Here is a 20,851-nt window from a genome sequence, read left to right on the forward strand (position 1 = left end):
CAAGATCAGTGCAATGAACACGAACGCAGGAAATAATATTTCTGACAAAGAAAAGAAAAAGAGTATACGTATCGGCATAAACCTCGACAATTAACACCGTGTGTTCCATATTGACCCACCATTGATATTAATTATGTAAATGGGCTATTATCTGTGTGCATATGAAATGTCATCCAGCAGGCATGAACACACTTTAGTAATAGCAATTACCGCGAAGCAATGTAAATATATAGCTTCAATGCCATTTTTCACGGAAGCTTTTTCTCTGTCTCTAGCTGTCTATAAGCTTGTTGTCAGTGTCATGAAGTAAACAGCATATATAGTTTTGGGAGAATTTTAATCAGCTTTAACTTTCAAAAGATGATTGTTCTGACTGTTGGTGTGCGTGTCTATCATAGTTCAAATTTGTTTTTGAAAAAAGTGAGCAATTATCTCCGTATTCTCTTAAGTCTTCATGTCTACTTTGACATATCTCATTTGATACACGTCTACCCAGTACTCTTTTGGTCTATTTATTTGCGTGTTTGTACGTACGTAATATGTATTTCTATGTTTGTGTGTCCTTTCTCTTGTTTTAGAGGTAATTCTCAGGAAAAAACTATGAAAAGAATTATCAAGAATAAGTGTCTCCTACGAGACATTGAGATGCTTTCACCTGAGGCACAAACAACAACCCTTGAGTCACATCATGCTGTTGTGTGACACTTCGCACAAAAGATCGCAATTGCCAAGCCGATTAAAGAAGATTAAACAAGATGTAAGACAATTATTTTGTACTAGCGTATGTTTTCAAGGAATTGAGGCAAATAATTTAAAATTTGATTATATATGCATATAACAATTTCCTAAAAATAAGGTACACTTCTAGATGTATCTTCACATATCAATCATATATTTTTGGCTTCAACGTGCACGCTGCTAATGTTTAAATGCTGGTAGAAGTTTATCATTTCATAGGATGCTAGCATTACTGACAGCTATGTAAATTTGTAAATAAGGAGAGTATATATGCCAGACTAAGGAAGGATTTATTCCCTTTAGAATAATGAAAAGAGCTTGCATTATTCTAATCTTTATTCAACCCCAATTTCAGTTTAGATTATGTTCATATAGCAAGATATCTTTACATGTTAAAGCTGGGCGCATCATAATTATTCCAAACACTTTGCTTCGCTGGATTTTTTTTCCTCTCGATAAGGCTGCATCATTGAACTAATGGCAGAAGTGACATTTCTACGACTCCAGTATCCAACATATGCCAAGGCAAAATTACACCAGGCAGAGTATGTGGCATCAGTCCCACCTCCATTAAGCCAGACTGCTGAATTCGCAGACAAAGCTACAATTATTTCATGCCAGCCCCCAAGAATGAACTGGAGAGAAACCATTTCTTCATAGACCTATGCACCGTAATTTGTTTCTGATCCCTGCAGACACATCTCTGCGTCTGTTTTAAATTCAGTTTTTTTTAACCTTTTTCTAAACTGTGTTTACGTTTCAATTTTGTTTTGTTAGCGATGTTAATTTGTTGAAGAATTAAAAATGTATTTGTTATATACGTTTTTTTGGTATTAAATATGGGTTTCAAATCTAGTTAGCCTTTAATTTGATCTTCCCACTATCTGTAAACTTTTTTTCTCTTTAGTTTTGACTTGCAAAGTCAATGATTTATGGCTTTTACAGCATGTACACTCAAAGCCTGCCTAGCTGGGACTGTTCTCACCAAAATACAGGAGGCGGGCAGTCGACGAGAAGCATATCCAATCATGTTCTCGCATGTGTCTTGTCTGTTCCCGTAATTGACGGGATTTGCCTTTCCCTAAAACTTTACGTTAGTATTATGATTCACTTAATATAAATTGATACACAAATTTGTATTTATATGAAAAAGTTCCTAGATGTACTGAATTTCTAGTTCCGCTTGTGGCTGCCTTAGCCGGGCCAAACTAAATGATTACTTATATGGTCCTAGGGCCGGACTCCCCCACCCCTGCCTAAGAGGGTTGGAGAAGATATGGTAGGTACACAGCTGATGTAGATGCATAAGAAAAAAAAAACCCAAACAAAACAGTGTTGTAGTGCATGAGTGTTTGTATATTCTTTCTGCTTAAGGTGCTCGTTTACCTTCCGAAATTTTATTTATGTAAAATCTAAGGCGATACACACGCTTATACAACCTATCCTGAATGCACGAATGTTTGTCTCCTCCTCCTTTACGTGGTCGGATAACGCTATAAAACTTTTAGGGCTGCAAACAAATAGGAGATACGAACGCTTATGCCGGAATGCGTGCAGATAAACATGCGGGCTTTTGTTTTCTTTAGCTTGGGTATAAGTAATGACAATTGAAGCACAGCTTGAATGAGACTTGCAATCACTGTGCTGTGTGACAGTGGTGCGGCACGACAGCACAATAACATCACCCAGCCTGCAGGAAAATCGATAGCGAGCGTAAACGCGTGTAGCGGTCTCGGGGACCAAACGAGAGTGACGTCAATCCCCCGCTTAATCTGATTGGACGATTACTTTTTTCCTTCGATTGCATTATGCACAGAGCATTAACGATGTGCGGTCTTCATTTCCTATCAAAATCGGATGCGAGTTGAAGAATGGCGGCGACAAGCGACGTCACGTGTAGGTGAGAAGATTACAACTTGGAGAGTAGCATCTCGGTGACAATAGGAGTTCGATGGTGAAAGCCTATGCCACTAGAGTCTTGAAGCTGTTGAGCTAATAGCCATGTACTGTGGACCAGGACCATTTCTCCCTGCCCCAGCCCTGCCTTTGCTTCTACTACCGCTTCTCTCACTGCCTCTATCTCGCTTCGTCGACGACCGCACAATTACTGTCTGCCTTTCAGCCGCCGTGCTGTATCTAGACTGGGAGTAGCTACAAGCAGCAGCCGCCGCCGCCAACACCACCACCAACCTCAACAACAACACGGTCGGGCTTTGGTGGCTGGTGGTGCTGGGCAAGATGTCGGCGTCGCGGCGACCCTCTTTGCCGCCTATGCCCGATCTGAGCCACCTGACTGAGGAAGAACGCAAAGTGATAGAAGATGTTCTTCGACGTCAACGAGAAGAAGAAGAGCGTGAACAGGAGGTCATCAGGTCAGCTGGATGTTTTGTTCTATTTGCTCCTCTCCCCGACCCCACACCTTCTGATGTCTGTAACCAGTTTTTCAATGATTCTTAAATGGTTGGTCCATTTGACCATTCGGACGGCCATCTTGATTTGGAAATGAGGCCTGACTGTAGCGTGACAGTTCCAGACTTATCTCGACCAATGGAAGCAAGCAGACAAGCCCTCTTTATCTTAAACTCTTCCATTATGTTTGAAACCTGTTTGCCTGAGTATGCTATACATGTGAAATTTATCTTACTAATCCTCTGTGAGGCTGATGAAACGTTTTAGCTCTTGATAACTTATCTCTTGTTATATGGTCTGATGGAATATTTGTTTCTTCAGACTGCTCACGTTCCAACACATGCCTTAGTTACTATGTCTCTGTTTCGGCTAACTAGATATTGAAGTATCAAGAGATACAAATATACTTTAGCTAGCTAGGTTGGTGCACATGCATATAAACTAACATATGTAGAATGAGAAAAAATGTCACTGACCTCGACCTGAAAGGTCAGTTACTCTAAAATATACTAAATTTAGTCAAAATGGGTTTTAAAATTCCAATAGTCTAACCACTCGAGCGTAAGTTTTATTGCATAACATTTTTGAATAATACATATGAAGTCGTGTCCTTAGTTATTAAATTTCTTCTTTTCCCGTTTTTATATCTGCGCTTCCTAACCACAAACACGTGGTCTTAACCACTGTCATCTACGTTTTTTAACAAGTAAGCAAAGATTTTCTTGCATCAAATGATGTCAGTGTGTTATCAGAATGTCCATGCATTACAGAAACGCCCACACTGTGTTGTCAGTGTGTTGGTCGCAAGCCCGCAGCTGAAAGCATCGGTGTGTTACTGCATTAACTACAAATCGCACTGTGATCGATGAACCAGTGCACAGAGTGATATGCTGTGCTCCTCTGCTACTGTTACAAAATGATTTCGGTGTTATATGGCGAAAATTTCTCAAGTATTAGTTTTACAGATTTTACATGAAAGCTGGCTTTATGGTTCAGTCCTTGGACAAATTTTATTGACTTTTAACGTCTGATCGCTTGTTATTAGAACTCGCGCATTGGTAATGCGCTACATGTTTACTGATGCAACGCATCTGAAGGAATCTGGGCACCTCTCCACTGGTCTTTGCCCAAGTAGTTCGGATTCAAACTATAAAATCAGTTAAACCGTAGATATACATAAATAAACTTGAGTTAAATGAAGATAGAGACTAAGAGCAGCTTAAGATAGAACCAATATCTAACTCTATTTCCTTATGCATGAACATATCAGTCTCCCTTAAAAATTAATTCAAAACAAGGCTTCGGCAACGAAACATATTTTTTCACCCATACAAAGAGCAGGAACAGCATGGGTATCGGATAAAAGTCTCCCACAGTTCAATCTTCTTTCAAATCATTAAGCTTAGCCCAACACATGATAATACCGAGTGTTCCCAAAACATACTTTGTGAATACTTAAGGTTTTTGACAGAAATACAGATAGACTACAGCAGAGACAAAAGGAATCATATTACCGGCATATACATCGGGAAAGCTTTGCGAAAGCAGGGGTGCCAGGTAGAGTAGTGATTGAAACATACTCTCTGTATGGGACAAGCGCAAACTTGAACCCAATTACAAATAGTAGTAAAGATAGCTGGATAGCGTGAAACATAGACGAGATTGTGTCCACGTAGAGTTACAATACAGGCGATCAAATTAAATAAAGACATGAAACAAAGACCAAGAGCATTAATCATATCTGAACATGGGGCACATAAAACAACAAGCAAATTGACACGCAACAACGAATCACGCAGTATGCGTCGTTTCCCAGCAAACACGCAAGATTCGGCCAAGCTTGGGCCAAGCTTTTAACATTGTTACTGTGTTGTTGTAACATAATGTTTTCGAATAAATCAACCAAAAAAATGGCTATGTAAAAGTTGGCCACACCTGTTGAAATTAACATTTGTTTTCTGAAAAATTAAAAATGGTTTAGTGTCACTGCAGCTTAATCATACATTTACACCTGTGAGTTGATCTGCTCTGACTGATTTTTAGTTTCTACTGCGTTTTTGTGAACCTGCCGCAGGAGTTGGGCATTCCCTAAGGGTCCAGTGACAGCTCGTTTCGCATGCAAAATCGTGTTGTACTCGGTATTAACAGCGAAATACACACAAAAGTCAATGTCATGATAAACGTTTAACAGTTTACTTTTACGCGGACTACTTATTACTTGATTGTCACTAGAAGTGTGTCGTACGCGCTAAAGCCAAGGACGTGTATAGGTGGATTGCTGTCTGTCTGCCAAGACCAACGCTAGCCTCTTGCGAAGCGTTCCGCTGTAAGTCTCGGCGAGCCGTAACAAAGAATGTGGATAAAGCGGAAGCTATGTCGTCTGATGCCTCGTTTTAGTAGTTAATCTGAAATGTGAATAAACCGGAAGCTATGTCGTCTAATGCCTCGTTTTAGCAGTTAACTGGAAAAAAAAAATCATCTGCCAGCAGTCCAGGGATATTCGTGCTAAAACCAAGTTGAATCGGTGCCTTTCTATGCGTGGAGAGGTCGCCATGCAGAAAACGAGTCATGCGCGACTTCATGACCGGATGTACTTATCGTGACATCATTATCAAGAGGACTTTAATGTTTACTTGCGTCCTTTCATCTCTTTCATACAACAACATAGCTTAGCCCTAAGATGAGCCTTTAGAGTAGAACTGCGGTCGACTGTGGTCGGAATCTTGCGGTGAAGACGATTGTCTATCACAAGAAGAAACAGAGACGACCCACGATACACCATCAGTAACAGAAACGGAAAGGTAAACGAAAAGGCGTATAAAAAAATAATTTGATAGTTATGTGGCCACTTTTCTCAGAAGACTTCTTTTATCCGAAAGGCTATTCGCGATGCTTCGTAAATTATTTTTAGCATTACATTCAAAATGGGATTCCATGCTCTATCAATTTCTAAAATTATTTTTTTGAGGGTGGGGAGGATAGGGAAGTGTCGGTGTTAAGCGCATTGTAACATTTAGAGTCAGATGTTTGGTGTTTAAGCTATTTGTTATGTTTTTGAAGGAAATATGATTTTTTATCTATTTAGATCTACAGTCATCGGCTTAACAGGGTCACGTGACTGTAAAAAACGATAAACACTTTAGATTGCATTACATCATGACGCGCTAAGTGTTAGAAGTTACTGTCTGTTATTACTGTTAAATTCGTTATTTCAACGACTCGAGTAAGAGATCTTTAATGTCAGTGACTCATATAGTCATTTTGACATTGGGGGGGGGGATACATACATAGTGGTAGCACAATGCAGCATAGAAGGAAAATAATTTACAATATCATCTGTACTAACTTGTTTGGACCATGTCCTCCACATGAAATTTAGTAGAATTCATCTTTATCTATATACTGCAATACACTTTCCTCTAATAGGTGAATGCCATCTTTTATATCTAACGAATTGTAAAGAGGGCCGCCTTCTGGCACTACATGTCTACATAGCATGATATCAAGATAACATCTTTGTCAAAGTTCATTGATTCTTTATCAATTTTCAGTGTAACTATATTGGTTGCATCAAATCTTGCTTCCTTTATATATTGTGACCAACAACTTTTTACCATAAGAAGAACCCCACCTGACCATCGGCCCTGCTTAAACAATTTTCTTGCAGGGGCATAAATCTTAATGTATTCTGGCAGGATGTTAAGAGTATTCCATGTGCGTTCCTGTTAAACAAATAAAGTCAAAATGCCGTGATATAATCTACCAACAAGTTATCTCCTCTACGTTATAGTTAACAAAAGTCAAACGCCTTGCCTGACGGCCAATTTTTCCTATTTCCACTTGGGTTGTGATCTTGTTGCACTATCTGAGGTGTTCTTGTCACTTATATGGCTATCCAGAGAGCCTTGCTTCTTCCCCTTTTCGCTTGCTCCTCCGTTCTTATTCTTGCGCCGTTTGGGTGTTCGTGTACTGTCATCTCTCATCAGCTGTTGCGTCCCTTTGACCTCTTCAGCATATCTGGCCGCCGTGCTCCTTGTCTTTACCCGGTTAGTCCGCACGGGTACCCCGTGCGTGGTTTCTGGGTCACGACTAGCCGAGGACACCGATGCGGGGTGTGGGGACGATACTTGCACATTGCTGTCAGGTGGACACCCGCTGCTGACATCGGCTGTCTGGCTGTTGTTGGCTTCTGTTATACTGGTGTATGGATCATGGATGTGTGTCCTTCCCCTTTGTATTGTCGCCGGTAGATGTATTGGTAATACTGGATTCAGAAGGGCATTTAGTAGGCAAGATAGCAGTCGGAATCATCTGTAGGTTGTTGCTAATATTGCCTAAGGCGTGTATTCTTGTGGTCGGTGTGCACTGAATTCTCTTGGAATGCCGGTTTTCCACTGTTGCCCCTCTGCCAGTAGCAGCGTTTGTGTCAATTTGCTCCCCATGCTTATCAGCCTGTAATCTGTTGGTATCTTCTTCCTCATCTTCTGATTGCAGAGGTAGATAGTGGTTCCAAAGAGGAAGAGGTAAGTAGGACTGACTGCTCCGGTGCTGTCTGACTCCTTTGTTCCGCTGCGCTGTTGTTAGTGTGTATTCATCAGTCTGTTGCTGTAGGGTTGTCTGGTGCTGAGAGGGGGATCTGTCCGCATTGGTTCGGGGATTCTCCCTCTCTTCCTGTTGTCTGTTCGTATTTTGATGTAAGGGTCCTCCAACAACGAGCCGGTCTCCCCTGTAGAACGCACGCACCCCGCTATTTCTGTAACACTTTATGATCGACTGTTGTCTTTCTGTGAGATCACTAGCCACAGATACACCTTTTGCTCTCAATTTCTCTCTTGCTTTGGTAAGTATATCCAACTTGTCAGACCATTGAGTGAACTTAGCGATTATGGGACGCGGTTTGCTTTCTCTGTTTCGGGTATGTCCTGCGGGCACAATTTTCTTACCGACTCTGTGCGCTCGCACGATGTCAGTAGTTTGCCACACTTTCCCCGGAATAGTTTCTTGCAGGAGGTGTATTATCGTAGCAGCACAGGTTTCGTATGAATCATCTCCAGTTTCTGGTATCCCGAAGAACTTCAGATTGTCTCTGCGTGAGAAACCTTCGAGCTTGTCGAGCTTGTCGTCAAAGACCTGGAGAGACTGATCTACATGATCTTTTAGTCTCTCAGTGTTTTGCTCGAGCGACTCTTGCCTTTGTTTAACTTGCTGTAACTCCGTAAACAGTTTATCAATGGCCGATTTGAAAAGTCTCAGTTCGTCTCTAACTTCGTCTATGTGGTGTTTAATGTTTTCCTCTTGCTTGTTAAGTAGTGTCTGATATCAGTTAAGACTTTACTCTCGTTGGAGCGGGCCATATCGTCCAGAGGAGGTGTCACACACTCATGAATCACACAAGGCTACCGCCGTGCTGTTCACGCTCCGTTGAACACTGTGGTCACCTGGCTTCTTTCATAAATTTTTTAAAATTCAACTATTTTGACTGAATATTCGCATAAAATTTACTTTTCTATGCAGCCTGCAATTGGGAGATCAGTATTTTTTGCACAATCAACGACTCAGTATTTAGAAAAAGAATTAATAAAACTCCATGCGGAGTTCGGTAATATTATATGTTAGAATTATCGGTCAACATGGATATCCAGATAGTGTTGTTAAGTGAGAGATAACAACAAAGCATTCTTATTGACTGGTACTTGTGAAGAGGTAGTTTTGATTAGGCAAGCAGCGGCTTACCAATGCCAGCAATCTTCGATCCGTACTGACGGCTGCGAGGAACGGCAGCTCAGTACCGTGAGCCGTTGAATATTCAGCTATCGTTAGGCTGAAGGAGCAAGTCAAAGCGGCGAGTGACCAGCTGGTAAGTTGATCACCTGTACAGGCGAGAAGGTTATAGCAGGGTGTTTGGTAAATAGTAGAGCATCATCCACCGACTCTCATTTTTCACTCAGCGTCAGTATTTAATGTATGACAGGATATTCCCGTTTAATCATAAGACAGTGTGTTTGTGGCGAATGTGGTTTAGCGTGCAAGGACGAAAAATGTCTCTAGATTTTGATAGATAAAAATTTATTAGCCAAATGATATTGCATTGAGTTTAACTTGATGATGAAAAAGCACAGGACAGAGAAAGAATAGTCAGGCCTTTCATCATGTCGCCATGTTATCCGGCGCCATTGAGACCGATTACTAAATAAATAACATGAATAAATGCATAACATTTGCAACAGCAATAAAAACAATGATAATGAAGTGGATTTACATAGCGCTTGAACCACAATTCTGGGTCAGCGTGAGTTCAAGACGTCGCAGATAAGGAACTCTATTTTCCTGGCAAATACGATACTGTATCGTGAAGAACTCTATAGTGAAACACTGCTAAAAACAAAACAAAACAAAACAAAAAAAAAAAAACAAAAAAAAAAAAAAACCCCAAAAACCCAAATCGCATCAACAGTTTTTCCGTCTCCTGTCATGTATAATAATAAGTTAGAATCGATATATAATAATTGTTTCATAATGATTTCTCCGTGTTTTTACAGTTTGTCATGAAATTATTTACACCCTGGTACATTTTTCAATCGGCTTCGACCCTGCATCAAAGATGTATTTTTATATCTCTGTGGAGGGCTGCAGCCGCATTACAATCTGCCATCTTGTTTGACTCACATGTGCATCATGGTGGCGGAGCACGTGTATCCGACACAAATGCGATCAACACGTGTGCGCTTCGACTCTACGCCAGACACCAACTCCTGGCTTTGAAAACGTCGCCCACCACTCCATCTGTGCAAGACCCTTCACAAAACTGACATTCATTATCACCGCCTGCCCTGTTTGCCGCAGCACCGAGCTGTAAAATGAACACACAGAGGCCGGAGTCACAGACCGCGACTTCGACATCGTCTGACTGCTTATGACGAGGGTCTGCCTATACAGTCGGACAGATATTGTGTTTCGACGGCATACACTTCCTTGTCGTCTTCTTCGTCACCCCAATATTCTTATGATCACACCTAAAAAATGTAAAGCTCTGCACCCGTCGGCTTTAAACGGTAGGAAACACACTCCTTTTCCATCCTCTGTGCTACACCTCTGTATCGCACTCTTTAAAGCCCGGTCTGTCTCATCCGACCAGCAAGCACAGAGGAGAAATGAGATCGCGGAGTTCATGAGAGACAATGATTTGGACATTATGTTAATGACTGAAAAGGGGTTCAGAGATCGTGGTGATGAGAGTGTCTGTGTTGACACCATTTGACAGTATACAGTCATGTCATTCCCCCGTGCCAGTCACGGAGGAGGGATTGCTGTAATCTTTAAAACATCTCTTATGAGTTGCCTTGCGTTTGGCAGTATCTCCCTTTTGTAAACTCGTCCTTTAAATTTGTTAAGGCAAGACTTTCATAGACAGACAGAGAAGTTCATCTTCTGTGGTTATATAGACCACCACTTAACATCAAGAACCAATTGACTGACAGCATGTTCCTCTCAGAATTTTATGATCTGCTCGACCACTGGATCACGCTCAGTGGCATACCTGTGGTCGTATGTGATTTCAGTGTCCATTTTGACGGCAAAAACCATCTGTATACTAAAATAATCGCGGACCTGCTTGATGTCTTTCAGTTCACCCAGTCATCGAGTTCACTCATGCAAAAATCATATCCTAGATTGGGCGGTGCGCAGGCCTGTTGATTATGTGACATGTCATTATTCTGTGTAGTTTGATTTGTCAACCAGTCGCCCAGCACTGACACCAGTTTTCCGCACTTTGCGTCCTCTCCGTGCTGTGTGAACCCAAGTTCGCCCTAACAAACATTCACCATGGTACTCCAGCATTCGCGTTAAGGTGCGAAGAGCTAAGGCGGAGCATCTAAATATGTTTCTCTTCAAGAAATTTCCATCCTCTACCTCTCTGTACAGTTAAAGTTTTTAGGAATACCTTGCAAAAGCAGAGACGCAGAATATCATCACAAAATGGAAAGGGAGAGAATTTCGAGGGTTTTTTTTCACCCTCTCTCTTCTTTATTTCCCTCCTCAAACTGTGACGAGAAAAAACGTGTGAGGGTGTTTCAGTGGCGAGATAAGTGTTTAAGGTGCCAGGGACCGTAATACTGGTCACCACCTGTGCAAATACTTGTTCAATTTGTGGAAAACAAGAGACACTAAAGAACTAAACCAACAAGATAAAGGCTAAGGACATGTTAGAAATATAATAAATAAAATATTAAAGAGTATAACTTTGTTTACTAAGCATTTCATCAACACTTATACAATTATGTTAAATATCTTAACGATGTTCTGTATTTAGGGCGCAACTGATGTTTACAATTTTTTTCAGTTGGAGACTCTATATGTATATATATAAATGACTTCATGATTATAAAAAAACTACATATGTTTTGATATGATATACATTAATATTGTTGTGCTGTCATCCTATGACACATGGGATCCAAGGTGCCTTCTATGATAATTGCTTTATTTGTGTGAGATTGGGGAAAAAAGAAGAAAAACCCACATACTTTTCTGTTGTGTAAAATTGTAAATTGCTGGCTTCTCTGGGCAGATGGATGAATTCTTAAAATTTCTGTTAATCTATGTGCATATGTTTGTTTTTTATATTGCTATATTGTAAAATATTACTTTTTTGTTATGTATACTTATATTGTTATGTACCCATGAAGAAAATTATATATCCCTTATGTCTCCTAGTAGTCTGGATACTCTATACCTGCTTGAAAGTCGACTATTAAAACTCAACGAAGTCGACTTACACCATAAATTTTGTTTTCAAATATTGTCTCTGTGCACTTTTATTACACATATATTATAGCTAATAAAGTCTCAAGAATGTTCATATGTGCATATGAGATAATCAGCAGGGCTGGGCTGGCTGATAGCTCTTGAAATTAAGTCTTAAATCACTGGCCTTTAAGCATGATGTTTCGAGAAACAATTTGGATGAAGACTGATGAAAAAAACTCCGAAAAATTAAGTTATAGTGCTGTGTTTAATTTATAATAATTTAGTTATTTTAATGATTTTATAATATTTTTATAAAAAAAATTGCAGTGAGGAAAATGTGGGGGAAAAGTGACTGCAATATTACCGTTTAAGCTTTTTACTGAGTAGGTGCCAGAAAAAATTGCTGTTGAAAGCATTTCACTAGTACTAGTAAAGCTATTTCTTCAAACAGGCCAAAAATGAATGCTTTTTCTTTCTTTTTTTTTTTTGTTTTTTGTTTATGTGCAGGCAAATGCAAGATGAATTCCTGACTTACCAACAAACAGTGTTGAAACTAAGCGAGGAAACGCGCAAAATAGGCCAACAGTATGACGAAGGAGCTGTTTGTGACATATGTCACAAAACGAAATTTGCTGACGGAGTTGGTCATAGCTGCTATTACTGCCACAAGAAGTCGTGCGCCCGTTGCGGAGGTCGCACACAGCTTAAGGCTACAAAAGCCAATGAAAAGTCCACAGAGGTAAGTTTTGTGGTGAATATGAAGCTACTTGGGCAGTGTTGTATACACCTGCTTCAAATATATTGGGGCAGCCAAGATTGACTTTTAGCCTGTTTAACAGGCAGCACTTCTGAGTCTGCAATTCTACGTGATGACAGGCATGCCCTGTCTAGATGGTTTCATCAAGCTTCTACCAGGCTACGGATGTGTACCTGCATGCACATTGAGGCTGTCTGTCATGTTTCGGACCTGCGACTGCTGTCTGTGAATCAATGTACATCATATATAAGCCTAAATCATGATTTTATGATAGTCTATTTGGTGGAGCGGATATGAATGTGTCGTAGTTTTGTTGTTGGGCCTCCATTTAGAACTGCGTCTCATTGCCCTCTAGAATAAATAAAGTCTTATATCTCACTAAAAATTCAGGACTGAATTTTAAGAATCTGTTTCGGACGGTTCAGAGCCATATGTTCTAGACGTCACTTTTTATTTCGAGAGGTTAAAAGCACACGGTCTGGATGGGGTAGTGTGATGCCATTGATGCTGGTGGGTGGGGGGAGTAAACCATGTTTGGATTTTAAGGAGGTCAAATGCTCTGAGTGACAGGCTGACGGGTGCTTTGTTTTAAGTTGATAGGGCTGGTTAGGAAAAAGACCTTTATAGTCTTTGTCGCAGACAACGAGACTCAAAATAGGATGAACGGAGCAGCCGTGCGATAGTATAGGCGTGAGTTCTGAGCCCAGGTTCAGTGCAAGAAACAGTGAAATAAGAGTGGAACGTTTATTGGCTATACGGTCAGTAACAACAGTTAAGGGAGAGATCTATCTAAATATGTTATATATATATAGATATATCGATATATCTACCATATTTAGACGATCTACAGATGAGGTGAGCCACACTATTTTGTTTTTTTTAAGTCTATCAAGAAGGTTCTAGGGAATGCCAACCAAACCAGAATTACAACAGTCAATCATCGGGAGCACGAAAGCACAGACTAATATTTTAGTTGCATCGGTGGTGATATAATGACTCGTGGAACTAATCTTTTGAAGCTCAAGAAAAACTCTGCAGACATCAGAAATATGATGCGAAACTCTGTCAGCTATACCTAAACTGCGTCAGAAGCAAAGAAAGGAACACAGAAATAGTTTATGGAAAAAGAAGGAATAAGAGAATGATGACTGAGAAATTTCTTGAGAAGTTAGCAGCTATTCAGTCTTCTTGTTTAGTTGCAGTCTCTTCTGGATCATTCGAACCTTCACGTCAGCCATTCATTTTTGCGTTCAAGTTATCAGTCTGCATCACGTTTAGCTAAGCCACATCGGTGACTCTCACATGCTAAATAATACGACGAGTCAGAAAAATGGGACGTATAGAGATCCCAAGAATAGGACCCTGGACAGACACCTGCTGGACCCCACATATCAGGGCAGAATGATATAATTACACACTGCTCTCTCACACAGTCTGGGTCTGGTCCATTAGACAGGACCGTATCCAGGATCAGACAACATCATTAACAGGTGCTGATGTATTTTTAAAAGTATAGAATAATCAACAGTATCAAACAAATCTTAAAAGTCTAAAAGTGAAAAAGATGACAGTTTGTCGTCATAACTAATGAGCAAATCATTGATATTTGTAGATACGCTACTAAACCCTTTTTTTAAACAGACTGGAATGGATAAAGAAGACGATTTTGTTCTACATTTCACATCTTGAACAGCAAAGACAAGTTTTGATACTGATCTGTCATTTAGTTCTTTCTGTGTTATTCTGTGAGGGGTTGATTATGCACCACCATGAAAATCCGGATCACTGCATGCTGACTGACTAGCAGAAGAACAGGTCAGCTCACCCTCGTTCTCATCAGCTGAATCAAAGAATATTCTTGCTGGAGGTTCTGGAAAGGAAGTCCATCACTATGTGGAACTGGTCTCAATGGAGACGGAATGCTGGGTAGACTATTCTCGACTTCTTTTGCTTCGATATCCTGCCGGAAAGAGAAGAAACCAAGCAGAAGTAACAGTCATTTATATGGTTGTTTGGCTGTGGAGACTGAAAACGGCATTGATAGTCTTTTGTCATAAACGACTGTGAAAGCTGTGAAAGGAACTATATCAAATATCTTCGAAACGATAGCCAAGAAAAAAATGTCATGGTCATCTTCGTGTTCAGCACACCAAGATACTATAGTTTAGTATTATAAGTCAGTAATAATTTCAGCGTTGACCAGTGTTATTTGGAACTACTACTCAGATACACTTCTTTAACAAAGGAAAGGGTGAATGAAATGATTCAAGTACACTGTGGCTGGAGAAACGATTCAAGAGCAGGAGTAGCACTACCTTTTTGAGTATATATATATATAGCACATATGCAGTTTACACATTTCTTTTTTGTATTGATTTTCTTTTACTTTTGTCTTGAACGTCATGATTATTTTAATTTGGAACAGCATCATTCTTGGCAGAAAGAAAACAATGTCTAAACTTTACTTTAAAAAGTTAAAAAAAAATTGCGTAATGAGTTCAGTGTTCGTAGACTCGCAACAAAATAAACAAATTAAACGCAAAAACAATATATGGTATATTTAAACTGTGTGGAAACCTTGAAATTAAATGTAAGCATTGAATTAGAACAATAGTATCTTCTATCTTTCTGCATACCGCGACATTGTGTACCTGCTTTACTGTGGCTTGTCGTCACTCCCAATTGGTCAGGAGTGTTTATCGATACAGCATAATGCGAAACCTTTGTTTTGGTAGGGTTGTTCCTTGATGTTTTATGATATATCACGAAGGAATTTAGTATTTGAAACGAGTGTATGATGAAGGCTGGAAAATGTTCCCGTTCAGCAAACCAAAGCATGTAAAAGCACTCTGCTCACGATTCAACATCTGATTGTTTTGCAGCGGTATCGTTTAGACATGTCGGCTGCCTCACATGTGGAAACTTACCGATTCGATTTCGTTAAAGAAAAAAAAAAAGATAAAGACTAAAGCAACATGATTTTGCTTGAAAAGCTGTTTGGCATTGGTCGTAAGTATACACAGCTATATGTAATGATATTGAGGAAATGTGGTCCGCAAACAGTTGACATTGACGCCTGGATTTTATAGTTGTTTGGAAGCTTTTAAATTAAAAAAAATAGTGTGTTAGTCATCTGTAAATAAACAAGATTCCCCCTTTAAAATTCATTTCAACGCTAATGTGCTGGTAAAGGGCAAAGCTGCTGTGCTGAAGCTGCTGATTCGGTTAACCCTGAGATCATGCTGCTCCTTCCAGTCGACGAAGTCTCCTACGACTCCATTATTATATATCGTGTAAATCACAAAATCGAAATCTTTGCATCTTAAGGACTATACATTTGAAAATTAGGTATTCAAAAAGAGAAATGTTCGCTTTGGTCAGCCTCACGTTTCTAAAGTAGAAGGCGTCTGGATATTCTCCACGCCAGAGCACCGGAGTCCGGAGGAATACGACACACCAGGGAATACTACCAATGACAGTATATAAAGTCTTTGGTACTGCGCCAACAATTGAGTCGGGCAAAACTATCTTAATGGTTTGTTTGGTGTAAATAAACATAAAACTATCTTACCTTGCGTTCTTTCGTTGTTACTGTCATTGGAAACTCTATAACTGGCAGAAGTGTAGAAACAAAAAAATGGTTTTTCGTGATTTGCGTTTATAAATTGAGGTTATGTAACTATAATATCGTCATACAAAATTTTATCGCTAAAGGGAACCAAAATAGTGTAAAAATCATGTTTTGTACGTAAGCAGATCACTGAAATAGTGTTGATGTGATCGCTGTTACTTTCTTGGAGATAAAACAGATCTGTGCAAATAAACGATTTTTTTCTTTGATTGATTAATATTTCATAGTAACATTTGTACGGATGTGAAAATTCCAAATGTAATGATTATTCTAGTCATATGGAAATGAAGGTCAAGCTGACAAAAAGGCAGAAGTTTAAACTTGGCAAGGAGTGACTCTAATAAAAAAGGACATGTACAAGTCCATAAAGTTACCAGTTCATACAGGCGTGCAATGTTAATGTTTAACGATGGGTACAATGGCTATCAAAAGTTATCACCGAACATAAAGTACTTTGAATATGTTCTTTTAGTCATCGATGCTTCTATTTTTCAGGTGGTGTGGGCATGTAACCTGTGTAGAAAAAAACAGGAACTGCTGGCCAAAACTGGTGCATGGTACCACGGAGGCATGGCGCGTCCAGTGGCTCTTGACGTTGGTAATGCTCCTGAAGGAATGGGTGTAAGCTTGAGACCTTCCAGTCGCGTTATAGATACTAGCCCACCAAACGAAAAAAAAGCAAAGATGGGCTTCTCGGGAGATACTGGGTCTGGCAGCGAAAAAGAAAACATTGATCGCCAGAAATCCTTTGGTCGAACATCCAGCTTGCAAGGACGGGAACTTAAACGACAGTACTCAATGTCAGATGCGCCGACGTCTCGATCTGGACTTGAAGGAACATCTCAGGCTACAGGTACAGGTATGATAGACGGTCCGGTCGTGGCAGATGGAGATTTCAAACAGGGGCAGGAGAGAGGCAGGGTCAAAGAACGGACTTCTGCGAAGCATCGCTTTCACAGTGAGAGTAGAATTAGTGAAACTGACAAGAGATACGCGGGACTCCCGCAACCAGATTCAGCTCATCAAGATTCCGGTCGGCATCGAGGAGAACGGGAACAGAGTGAAAGATTTGATCGCGGAGACAGGGAGCGAAGCGATCGAGAGCGGGACCGCGGAGAAAGGGAGCGTCTTCCTGCTGGAAGGTCTCGTGACATCAATAATGACAGGGGACCTGGTTCGAGGTCAGGCGCTGTGGAGACTAAGCCCGAAGGAAAAGACTCAAGAGAAAGGCATAGGTAATATATATACAGAGATTACTGTACTCATTAACTGTACAGTAAGTCACTCGTAAATAGAAAATACATCTTTTACAGGCTTATTTAACATTATTACGTGATATTATCAACTGCTTTTTTCAGACATCTTGTAGATAAGAGATAATAAATGTAGCAGAACCTGCACGATTTTAGGCAATCATCAGATACAAAGACAGAACAAATAAAAAGCTAAAATATGTACACAGAACGAACATGTGGTCAGCTATTCATGTTGATATTAATCTTTTACAGAGAACCTCGAGATTCCACTCATGCAGATGAACGTGATCACGAAGGCCGCTGGTCTAGAGACCGTCGCCTCAAGGAGTCCAACTCAGAGCGTTATCGGCCTATAGCAGCGAATGGTAGGCGCGACTACATTGACAAAGACTACCGAGGGGACTATACAGATAAGGAATATCGAAGTGAAAAGGACTATCGCAGTTCTCGTGAGCACCTGACAGAATCTAGGGACGCGCCGCTGGACGGCGTTAGACCCGAAAGGCGCGGCAGCAGCCGCCAGGCACGGAATGTAGATCGCACTGCGGGCAGTGGCGGAACCGGTGGGACAGCGCTTGCTGGTGTGGGAGCGGGTGGGATGCACGTCAGCGGGAGTTCTAAAGAACGACGGTCCCCCAACGCGGGCGAAGTTAATGACCGCTACAAAGAGACGGAAAGTGTTGGAGGACTTGAAGGGGATCGCCATGCTCATCGTATTCTTATTGAGCATGCCAGTGACACTCAGGCGGCAGCTGAGGATATACTCGAGGCACAGCGCATGCACGACAGGCGCCACTTGGATCCTAATTCCGCTCGTACAGCTGGTGGAAGTGCTTCAACCCGCAACAATCGCAAAAAACTGGAAAGTATGTTACGAAATGATTCTTTGTCTTCTGATCCCTCCGACTGTGTTCGACCTCCACCACCTAAGCCTCACCGGCATAAGCGAAGCAAAAAGCAGAGGCAGCAATCCCTCAGTAGTTCGGACGATGAAATAAGGTCAACCCCAGAGTGCTCAAGCTGTGAGGAGCAAGACGTGGAAAGCGAGAGCGTCAGTGAAAAGGGTAAGTAAACCTAGGAAATCAGTGTAACACACAGTTGTTAAAGCTATTGACAAATAAACTGCATAAACATTTGCATGTAGACAGCATACACATAGGCATGCGCAAATTCATTTAAATCATTCAATCACCACCTTAATTAGGCGACATTAACCTGAAAACTTTGCTATAGTTCCATAATAACTCACTGATGTGATCATAAAATAGCAGAAGTAGCTTACTTTTCATAGAAGATAGTACGAACAAGTGCAGTCGTTCATATTGAGGGAATATGACATAATGCCATGTTAATGCTTTAAACTGTCGTTTGCATGATTCTGCAAAACAGGAGCACACATCACATTCCTCATTCTTAGAGGGGGAAGAGCACGTGCTCAGAACTGAGTATGTGCCAGTAAAGGGAGACGACGCTTATCTCTTGCCCTTCAGTGCTTTATGAGAGGATTTTAGACCCGTTTAAGCTGCAAATATGTGTATGGCTTCGCCTCATTAGCAACATTTATAACAGGGAAGACTGACCGTTCAAAGATTACCTTCGTTTGCCTCATGGTGAATAAATGTTTTCAAAAGGTGCAGTATTTGGAGCCACATCAAGCAGGCTATGGAAAATTATTTATCTAATTTCATATTTAATGCATCTTCATTCTTGCTAGCACATAAAAATGAAGTTGTTTATGCTTACGTTCAGTGTACAAGTCAATCTCTATCAGGGACCCTAAGGTGCAAGAAGAAAACTTACAATATGATGTATGTTTGTCATAAAGTACTTGAAGGTTCTTTGCCACAGTAAAATGAACTGTATTGCACGAGGACTACATTCATACGTGTGCAGTAGAGAGACAGTGCAAGTAAAAGGAAGACAACACAGGCAGTTCCATTTATTGTAGCTACATCTAAGAACAAGTAGAATGAGTATCAAGGCAGAAAACCTTGACTCATAAAAAACTACAGATTGATCAAATAATTGTAGAACCTAAAATATCAAGAGCATTCATAAGCTGTTAAACAACACAGTTTGTAATGAAAACGTGGTATCAGAGAGAAGTCAATATTTTAAACTTAATTTGATGCCAAACAACAAATATAAAACTCACAAAGCCAGTGCGTTCAGAACCCTTTAATGGACTAGTTAAGTGCAGACATTTTCTAATTATTGCGAAACACTTAGTGCAAGATAATATTTTGCCTAATTTGACGAAAAACACCTCTTACGTTCTCGAGATGCACCCTCAAACATCACCATTTTAGAAAGAGCTCGTCACTTTTGAGGATTTCCCAGCACAAAAAGTACAGTACTGACATGTTGACCTTTTTCTGTGCATGGAGATAATTATAAGCATGTATCTAGAGAATGCAAGGGAAGTATTTACATATATTTCCGGAAATAGCATTTTGTACTAAACTTTAACTAGCCATTTAAAGTAAATGTTGCATCATACGAGTCCCTTAAAACAGCTCTTGCTAATAGGTAAGAACTTTTAAATGGGGAAGTCTTTAGTGGTTATCTGCTTAAGGACATGCGTGAATTGTGTTTGCTAAGTCTAATATTCGTAACAACTAATATAAAAAATTTTTGCCAAGATTACAGATCACTTCTAGTACTGTAAAACTTTTGCATGAACAAAATGCATTTTTTTCTGTTTTAAAAATCAGTTGACAGTTAAATGACTTTCAAGAATGTGGTGTGAGCACTTGTCAAAGATCTTTTATTTAGGTACAGAACTCACCTTATTCGTTGCAACTGGTGTTTTGACAGAAAGGAAAAAAATGATGGTGCAGTTGCTAGTAATAGGTTTTTTTGCAAGTGTATGTAGTAGAACTTTCTTGATAGTGTATATCAGTTGTCTTGGTGAATGAGTCTTCATAGCTTTACAACATGCAGATACGTATGCAAATATACAAAAAAACCAAGTGCGTAAATTTATTTAGCTCTTTAGACTCACAAGTACTACATAAGAAATTGTCTATTTGGATATTAAAACTCATAAAAGTAAATACTGAGAGATCCTATGTAGCTAAAGATGGTGTTTTCACTGTCTACTTATTCTACTTTTGTGATAATGGTCTGTCATTATTATTGTACTGTTCTCTGTTGAAAAGCCGTTTCCATCCAAAAGACTGATTATAACCGGCCAGGACAGTACGACTCTACGGAACAGTGGAAAAAAGATGAAATCCTTGCTGCCAAAATTAAAAAGTTTTTGTCGGTGAGTGGGTAACGAAAAGTTTGTCGTCAAATAGTCCTTCGTGC

General features: G+C 40.1%; 1 protein-coding gene across 4 annotated transcripts in view; it reads left to right on the forward strand.

Annotated features, from left to right (window-relative positions):
• Positions 1-2,524: 2,524 nt before the first annotated feature.
• Positions 2,525-20,851, forward strand: part of LOC112562058 (regulating synaptic membrane exocytosis protein 1-like) — a 66,711-nt gene continuing 48,384 nt past the window's right edge. For 3 of the 4 annotated variants that reach the window (XM_025235042.1, XM_025235045.1, XM_025235043.1), the window contains exons 1-4: positions 2,525-3,110; positions 12,403-12,634; positions 16,779-17,518; positions 17,792-18,603. In XM_025235042.1, coding sequence (XP_025090827.1) covers positions 2,977-3,110; positions 12,403-12,634; positions 16,779-17,518; positions 17,792-18,603 — 1,918 coding nt within the window. In that variant the 5' untranslated portion in view covers positions 2,525-2,976. Of the gene's footprint in view, positions 3,111-12,402; positions 12,635-16,778; positions 17,519-17,791; positions 18,604-20,700; positions 20,808-20,851 lie in introns of all 4 variants that reach the window. The other variant, XM_025235044.1, reaches the window with a different exon arrangement.

This window comes from Pomacea canaliculata, linkage group LG4, assembly GCF_003073045.1.
Source record: "Pomacea canaliculata isolate SZHN2017 linkage group LG4, ASM307304v1, whole genome shotgun sequence".
NCBI classification, from domain to species: Eukaryota; Metazoa; Mollusca; class Gastropoda; order Architaenioglossa; family Ampullariidae; genus Pomacea; species Pomacea canaliculata.